Source organism: Gymnoscopelus braueri (assembly GCF_963280865.1).
Source record: "Gymnoscopelus braueri genome assembly, chromosome: 20".
Taxonomy (NCBI): domain Eukaryota; kingdom Metazoa; phylum Chordata; class Actinopteri; order Myctophiformes; family Myctophidae; genus Gymnoscopelus; species Gymnoscopelus braueri.
In genome coordinates this window covers 22,243,201-22,252,532 of record NC_137622.1, presented here as the reverse complement: position 1 = coordinate 22,252,532, position 9,332 = coordinate 22,243,201, and the positions used below count along the sequence as shown (strand labels likewise).

At 42.6% G+C, this 9,332-nt stretch overlaps 1 protein-coding gene across 1 annotated transcript in view; it reads left to right on the top strand.

Annotated features, from left to right (window-relative positions):
* The window catches only part of chrna8 (cholinergic receptor, nicotinic, alpha 8), a gene marked incomplete at both ends in the record, with an annotated part of 44,605 nt that extends 35,332 nt beyond the window's left edge, over positions 1 to 9,273 (top strand). Inside the window, 5 exons of the mRNA XM_080415523.1 lie at positions 2,339 to 2,586; positions 3,992 to 4,186; positions 4,977 to 5,063; positions 7,951 to 8,060; positions 8,644 to 9,273. Of these exons, the coding sequence (XP_080271649.1) occupies positions 2,339 to 2,586; positions 3,992 to 4,186; positions 4,977 to 5,063; positions 7,951 to 8,060; positions 8,644 to 9,273 (1,270 nt within the window). The remainder of the gene's footprint in view (positions 1 to 2,338; positions 2,587 to 3,991; positions 4,187 to 4,976; positions 5,064 to 7,950; positions 8,061 to 8,643) is intronic.
* Positions 9,274 to 9,332: the final 59 nt, after the last annotated feature.

The following is a 9,332-nucleotide window of genomic DNA, read 5'->3' as shown; positions in this document are numbered from 1 at the left end:
CAAACTTAAACGGATATTTCACTTTCAAAAAAACTTTTTGTCATTTTATCATCTACTCAGGCCTTTGTGAGCCCCCCAGACAGTTTTTAAGTTGCTCGATTCAGTATTTATATATTTGATATTCATTTTATCAGACACGCCCCCTTCCTATACAAACCCATTGTAACTTCAAACTCCATTTTAAAGGTAGGGTAAGTGATTTGCGTCGGTTAAAATAATTGTTAAATAGCTCTATATTCTGATAGTACTCATTGCTATAGAGTGTTTGTTCAGTATTAGGAGTCTCCTTGTCTCTCCACCTCTTTATTAAACAGAAAATGTATTTTCGTTTCAGTTTCAGTTTCATTTCCTATTTTATCCAACCAGGACAGAGAACTCAATCAGGATACAGATTAAACAAGTGAAATTGTTGGAGAGACGCTGGAGAGACGGGGAGACATCTGTTACTGAAAAAACACTCTATAGCAATGATTACTATCAGAATATAGTATTTTAACCTTTTAACAAAATACTTTTTGTTTTAACCAAAAAATATCACTTACCCTACCTTTAACCATGTTAGATTCGTCGAAAACACCCGTCCTTGGTTCTGGTGACTCACCCTGCCCTCCTAATGCGTGAGGGGGCTGTGTTTTTCAGATATTTGTTTTCATTTATTTTATTTAATTTTTTAATTGTATTTTATTTTTTCAATTTAAAACAATATATATTTAAAATAAATGAAAAAAGTAATTGAAAAAACACGGCCCCCTCGCGTATTAGGGGGGCAGGGTGAGTCACCAGAACCAAGGACGGGTGTTCTTGATGAATCTATCATGGTTAAAATGGAGTTTGAAGTTACAATGGGTTTGTATAGGAAGGGGGCGTGTCTGATAAAATGAATATCAAATGTCTAAATACTGAATCAAGCAATTTAAAAACGGTCTGGGGGGCTCACAAAGGCCTGAGTAGACGATAAAATGACCAAAAGTTTTTTTGAAATATCCCTTTAATAGAATGGAGGGGGGGGGGGACCAGGCCACCCCTATACACAAATCCACGGAGCGCTGCCCTGTAGGTGGCGCCGCCATTGCTGCGGTGTCAGACTCAGTCAGCTGCTGCTGCGGTTCTGTCCGTCTGTTGATGTTACTCTTTACCTGCTTGGTTTATCACTAACTTTTACTAACTAACACTAACTTGGTTGCAAAGTCACCAAACTGACAGCCAGTGACTAAAGGCATGAGTACCTGGATTGACGACGTTGACTGACACCGCGGCAGCAGCTGACTGAGTCTCACACCGCAGCAATGGCGGTGCCACCTACAGGGCAGCGCTCCGTGGATTTGTGTATGGGGACGTTGATGCTCCCCCCTCCCTGACTGACAAAACCAAGTTCTAAACTCAAATCTAACCGAAAAAGTTTAACTACTGGCCATCTCCAGGCCAAACTAAATAATTGAAAGGAAAGGCTTTCTAGCCTAAATAATCAACGGTGTGGGGTTTGAGGTTGTTGCTGGATCTGTGTCTAGGGTGGAACTGAACTGGCTGGCTTTTACACAGGCTGGTAATTGGGGCGGCAGCAATTGAGGATCTGTTGCAGGTGTGGCAGCCTGATGAAAGGAGAGACAGTGGGGGTTAGTCACAGCCAAAAATGTATGAGTGAGTGATTGAGTGAGTGATGATGTCATGGCCACACGCAACAACAACCGTGGACACAGTCAAAATAGTCTCTGGAGCTCATCGCCCAACCAGACCTCACAGGCACTCAGGGCAATCAGACTCTTTTAGCCACAGAGGAGAGGGGAGACGAGATTGGCCAAACAGGGAGGGGCTGAGGCCGTGATGTTTGTTTGATTTCAGTTACGGTCTTATATTGTATGTATTATATGGTATTACTGATTAATTGAGTACAATGGACCACAATGGAAACAAGCCCCCTGGGGCTTTTTGTGTTATCCTTTAAGCATAACCTTTGACTGTACTACCTGTGCTGTTAACAATCGTGTTAATAAAGTATTCAATCAATCAATCCAAAGTCTGTGGTTGATATTTATGCCATTTGGTGACTTTCCAACATACTTTAGGTCTTTATTTATGGTATATCTTGCTTGCTATTGACATTCTTGTATTTGATCTATCCATAATACTTTAAAGCACATCTCTGCTAATCAGGGTACTTTGGCAAAAATGGTCTGCCCATGTAATATTAAAGGACGTCCCTGTGGTCTGGCATGTTCAGCCCAATGACCATGCACGGCTGATTGTGGTTCTGCACCGGATGCTGCAGTATTTCTGGAGTGCACGCTGCAGTTGCTTCATCGTTATTATTACACGTTCTCCTGTCTCCCTCTCTCTCTAGTGCCGATGAGCGGTTCGATGCCACCTTCCACACCAACGTGTTGGTGAATGCATCAGGCTACTGTCAGTACATCCCCCCTGGCATTCTGAAGAGCACCTGCTACATTGATGTGCGCTGGTTCCCCTTCGATATACAGAAGTGTGACCTGAAGTTTGGTTCCTGGACCCACAATGGCTGGCTGCTGGACCTTCAAATGCTTGATGTGGACACATCCACCTACATACCCAATGGAGAATGGGATCTTGTGGGTAAGAGAGCCTCATTCTCTACCTAGCATTACAGCAGATGCCATTGTAAAAGCAGGTATTCAAAAGTATTCAAAAGTGCAAATTACGAAGTACTTTTTCCTTTCAATGCCTTGATGTTTTGACATTTTTAACAGAGCTGTAGAGCAGAAGTAAGTCGCTACTTATACAATTATTTCATTGAGCTTCATCACTGGAGTTATGCAGTAAGTGTTTTTTGGCATTCAGAACATTTAACAATATTGGAAAATAATGAGACAAAACTCATTACTAAACTGTAAAGCGATATGACAAGGCACATTAACGCCACAGTCTGTACAAACTGTGTTCCCAGTTTGCTTGATTAATGAGGCCCATATTGCACAATTCTCTCTCTCCCTCTGGAGAGAATGTGACTCCACATTCTCTTTGAAAATGACTTGCCATAATGGCATACACTGCGTAGGGATTCATACTGTTGTCTTTGCTGACTTCCCGTATCTACATATTGAAATTGAATGAATTAATCAGATTCAACAGATGGGAAAGATGTTGTTGGAAGGAGAGAGGGGAGGAGTGTTGCAGCTGGGACAGAGCAGCACACAGCAGGGTCACTGGTCCCTGGGGCTGTTGGCTGGCTGGAGATGGGTGTCAAGCAGGAGTGGACCAGATGGTATGCAGTAGGAAGGTTTGACACAGAGGCAGGGATGCAGCCAGGCCATGTGCGTCTGAGGATCACCACAATGCACATTTAGAGCCATGCAGAGCAGTGTGTGTTTGGTGTTTACAACACGAGGGGCGGCGGGGTTGGCAGGATGTAAAGCGGCTGCTTGGGAATCTTCCCAGTTTGATCCCCGGCTCCTCCTGGCTTACGCATGAAACCCACCAGGTTTCCCTTCCCCGCTCTGGAAGGGGAAAAAAGTGTATCCATGCGCATTCTCATTGAAATGCATCGTATATAGGATGACTGGACCGGATTTGTAAAACCTGCACGCACAATAAAGCAGGTGTGTGATGTTTTTTTGGTGGGTTCAGTCAGTGCGTTATTGTCAAACTGTCCTTGAGCAAGACAATGAACCCCTACTGTAAAGTTCTGCTCCCATGAGCAGGTTGGTGCCTTGCATGGGTGCTTCCTCCATCGGTTTGTGAATCTGTGTGTGAACCGGTAAATGTAAAGCACTATGGAGAAAGGTGCTATATAAATGCACCATTTACCATTTACGATGATGAAGTCAGGCCTCACGGTAAACCTTTGTCGCAAAGTGGTAGCTGTGGACACAGCCCCTGTTTACCAAGGCATTTCTGTAGTGGAGTAGAAGTAAAAGTACTGAAAACTGGAAATACTCCTGCAAAAATACTCTTAAGTATACACAGTACTTGAATAATGTACTTAGTTACTATACAACACTGTGCTCATGCATCATGCCAGGTGTGCCAGGCAAGCGTAACGAGCTGTACTATGAGTGCTGTAAGGAGCCCTACCCCGACGTGACGTTCACGGTCACCATGCGGCGCAGGACCCTCTACTACGGCCTCAACCTGCTCATCCCCTGTGTGCTCATCTCTGGCCTCGCTCTGCTCGTCTTCCTGCTCCCCGCAGACTCTGGAGAGAAGATCTCACTGGGTGAGAGATGCTGGATTATACATGCACACACACACACGCACGCACACACTCACATATTGATCATATCCATTCCACGTGGTGGCCATTTTGCATACTCCACAAACCCCATAGTATACTCCGGTAAAGTAAACAATACCTCAAAATGGTACTTAAAGGAGTAGTTCAACCAAAAAAATTACTTATTTTCTATCAATTACACACCCCATGAAGCATTGAGATTTTTTTGTTTTTGTCGCATTCCGAAGCCAATAATTTGACGACCGGTGGAGACTCAAAGGAGACTGTTTGAGTATCCTACCGGATAGACCGCTGTTCATGAAATTATTGGCTTAGGAATGCGAGATAATAGCTAGTAATTGGGAAACAGAAAAAACATGAATGGTTTTCTAAAGACTCAAATAGGTGCAGTCTGAACAGCAAAAAAAACTAAACAAATGGAAACAGATTTTCACGAGTCAGATTTGAATACATTCAAAACCAATCCGACTCCAATCTGGACAGGAAATCAGATTTGGGCCTAACAACCTACAGTAACTAGGATAGTCATATATGTCACTTTATCCAAATGTTATTTCAAGAGGAGATTATAATGTTGAACTTTGTAAACAAAATGCACTTGTTTATCAAAAATGTTCTACGGGGTATTTGGTACTTGAAAACATGAAATAGCTGAGAAAAAATGCCGCAGATAGTGGATAGAAAATGGATACACCAGAACAACTCATTCTGTTCTGTCTGTCTGTCTGTCTGTCTGTCTGTCTGTCTCCCCCTCTTCTCTCTCTCTCTCTAGGTATCACTGTGCTCCTCTCACTGACTGTCTTCATGCTTCTAGTTGCTGAGATCATGCCAGCCACCTCTGACTCTGTTCCCTTAATTGGTGGGTTATCCTGATGTATGCATGTATCCTGTATGCGTGTCTCTCTGTATGTCTTAAACTTAAAGAAATCGTCTTGCATCAACTGTGCACATCCAATGTAGTTATTGTTTAGTCACAAGGTCTTGTTAATACTTTTCATTTGTTAAATATTTATGAAACCCACAGACAGACACGACCAATTTCAAAGTCACTATAAAATGTTGCAAACATTTGCAAAAGTAGAAGATCTAAAAGCTTGCGTTGTGAGCTTGTTGAGCGGCTATTTTCGCTACTTTTGTGTGATACCATACTATGACGAAGTAGGGCATTCATTTGCAAAAAACACAAAAAGTTTGAATATGGAGAAAAGGTTTCTGCCCGACAGCAACGATATGACAAAACTCCCAAGACCCTTGAGATCCATAGACAAAATCATCAAACTAATGATATTTAACGACATTTGACTGAAACAATTTACATTGTGAAAGCCATTCAATCTGCATATAGCCTAATACAGTTTTCACCGACCAGCCAATACAATGACTTGTTTTCTGTCTCTCTCAGGAGTCATATTATACCTAGTAATTCCTTACATCAAACTTTGAAGAAAGCTGGCTGTACATTGGTCTCAATTCCCCCAAATGGCATAGGGAGCAAATTGTGAAGCCTGAACTAAAACTGTCAACAGCATTCATTTAGTTGGTCCTGAAAAGTCGAGACTCCCCGCAGGGAAAGGAAGAGAGCAACAGATGAGGAAAGAATGAGGGATGGATGTTTGGAACCAAAGACAGAGAGAGGAAGAGAAAGAGAAAGTGATGAACAGCTATGGGATAGTCTGACAAGAGGCTTCCAAGACATTGTGGATTGGGTGATGAGATACTGCAAAGCCTGACAGGATGCACATGAATTGCAGCTTTCACAGACTCCACTGGGGACCACAGAGGAAGACTGTTGAATGTGACACATGTACACACGATTTTAATGTGTGTGCTTTTGAAATATTATAACTATTCTGTTAGGAGGCCTGTGTGTGTATAAAGCAACCACCTCAACCAAGTCGCTTCAATATTCTCTATTGGTAATTATACTATGATCCATAAATCTCAATGCAAACCGATCAGACAGGCCTTTCTACTGTGTTAGGCTGTATGTGAGAGTAATGATTGACAGTATTGTGTGGCCAGATTCAGCATCATCACCAGTACAACGGTATGTTTTTCCTCTCAAACTAACACAATGTTTGCCTTTACTGAGTAAAGCTCCATAGATACTAAGTCAATATGAAAATCCATTCATTTTTATACCCCGTTAAATGAACGGTAAGCTGACCAAGATGCTTTAGGAGCACTGTAGCAGCTTGGAGCTACAGCTGTAAAGTGATATATTTAATGCTTTACTCTTACTTGAAGCTGTCTTGAGTCACAGGCTGACTTAACAGACTGTGTTCATTTAATGAAATTAGTTTAGTTTAGATAAGATCTGTTTGACACTACCGATTTTAATTTCAAAGTCCCAATTCATCCTTCCTCCCCTCTGTGTCATTCCTGAACAAAGCTGTAGTTCAGCATTGAGGGCAGGTAGGCTACAGTATGTGTGCTTGTGACCTAACCAAATTGTGTAAACTACAGCTTACAGGGAGAGAGAGAGGGAGAAAGAGCAAATAAAGAGTATTATACAACGTGGATAAAAAGGGAATTTAGTGATAATATGGTAAGGATGTTGACAGGAGGGGGCATATTTTATGTCTGTGTTGCATGTACAGACAGTGTTACTAAGTCAGTCAGTGCATTTCCACGGGAACAATGCTGCATGTATTTTTAAAGTGCTGGATCGACCTGTTCTAACCACCATGAGGTCAGCGCTGTGATGTGTTCCTAATTTTAGCCATTACCAAGTAGTCTGATCTAACCATAGTCATTTTTATTTTTAAACAGCGCTCTCTATTGGTGCAGATTAATGACCATTATGAAGGAGATGAGCGTTTGAATCCTTGTGGCAATGGGTAAAAAGGTCGCTCTTATTTTTTATTCATTAGATACTCAGAAATTCTTGCTAATGTTGAATTACATAGGACATTTATTTTATACACATACCGGTACTACAAGAGTGGAAACACATCTAGTGAGTTTTGCAGTGGTGTAGCCAGAAGCAGACCAATAGATGAGCCCAAAGAAAGTGAGGGCATGCCATACTGTAGCTTTAAAAGGCCACTGTCATCAAATGATAACAAGCAAATATTATTTATTTATATGTTGTTATTGGGTAATACGCTCTTGGGTAATAGATTATTATACAAAAAAAAATGATACCTACCTACTATACGTGGGTTGCGCTAGCATGCGTGCATGCACACTCCACATAGACAGAGAGCAAAAGAGACTGACCTCTGTGATGTGCCTACATGTGTATGTGCATGTGCACAGAACAGACATGCAACATGCAATTCAGTTAAAGCCCACATAACATGACAACATACCACCATGACAACATTCCCCAAGCACCTACAGTATGAATCAGCTCTGATTTATATATTTCGTCATACCATGAATAGCAAAAATAGACGATTTACAAGCTCACAATGTGTTTTGATGCGATGCGTTGAGTTTGTACAGTACAGTATATGATCTTTTTTTGGCTATGTTTTGGAAGTCCAATTTGCTTTCCTTTCGTACAAGAGAGGTGAAATCAATCAATCAATTTTGCAATTAGTTAAAATATTTACTTAATTTACCAAGTAGGCCTACAAGCTGTAAATAAAAAATGGGCAATTTGAATAAGGGTGAAAGGGGTACTTAGCACATAGCATGAAATATATCCACTGTTGCATAAAAGTGAGTATATTACCCAATTCTCATTGAATTATGCAAATGTGGAATTATATTGATACTGGCTGTCTGTGTCTTTGTAGCCCAGTACTTTGCCAGTACCATGATGATTGTTGGAATGTCAGTCGTAGTGACTGTCATCGTGCTGCAGTTTCACCATCATGACCCTCAGGGAGGCAAGATGCCAAAATGGGTGAGTAGCAGACTGACAGCCATTTTGTTCATACCTCATACTCTGAGAAACGTCCCACCCCCTGATTATGAAGTAAGAAAAAATGAATACCATGTGAATACGGTCAACCTCACCGACAGCCACGAAACTCCTCGATTCCCCAACCAAATTGAAAACTGACCTAAAAATATGGCAATCCTCAAAATATAATTGGACTTAGATAAATGTATCCCCTTCTTGCTTGCCCTCAAAGATGCAATCAACATTTGCTTTTAGTGTTGTTGCTGATATGTAATGTATTGCATGTCATGATGATGAATTGATAACAATGCACCACAATGGAAAACAAGCTTTTAGTGTTATCCTTTTTTTCTTCTTCTTTTTTTTTACAGTACTGCCGTACTGTTTCCAAACTGCTTATACAGTAGATCATCAATTTAATCTGGAACCTGTCATAAACATGAATTATAATCATCGACATCATCATTGTTATCAACCTCAACAATAGAGCTCTATATACTTATTACTTTTGCAAGTATAGAAATCCAGAAATACTAAAGGATACATGCACGCCACTCCACTAATACCCTTTTTCTGCCCTCAGGTGCGAGTGGTCCTCCTGAACTGGTGTGCCTGGTTCCTCCGCATGAAACAGCCCGGCGATGAGCGCAAGCGGACTGGCTACAAGTACCGGCACCCCCCGCAGCACCACTCCAGTACCAGCTCCATTGAACTAGGAACCATGCCCAGCATCAACGTACCCGTCTCCCAGCCGCCCGGCCCGCCCTGCCCCACAGGAACCTCCAATGGCTCCATGAGCCTCTACTTCGGTGGCTACCACCCCATGGAGAGCCCACGCTACCCTCCCTCCAGTGACTCCGGCGTGGCTCTAGGGGGACGTGCCTACAGTTCCCCCTGCGACGAGGCAGAGCCACCCGAAGGAGGGGGAGGGGTCGGAGGCCTTGGCATGGGGGCCGGAGCCGCAGTGGGGATCAGCATCCCCCCACCTGAGATCCAGCGGATCCTGGAGGAGGTGTCGTACATCGCCCAGCGATTTCGTGACCAGGATGAGGCAGAGGCCATCTGCAGCGAGTGGAAGTTTGCGGCAGCGGTGGTTGACCGGCTGTGCCTGGTGGCTTTCTCCCTTTTTTCCATCATCTGCACCTTCACCATCCTCATGTCGGCACCCAACTTCATAGAGGCTGTTTCCAAGGATTACATGACAAGGACATAGCTGGATGCAGCATCACAAGAGAGGGAAGGAGGTGCAGGGACTAAGTAGAATAAAAAAGG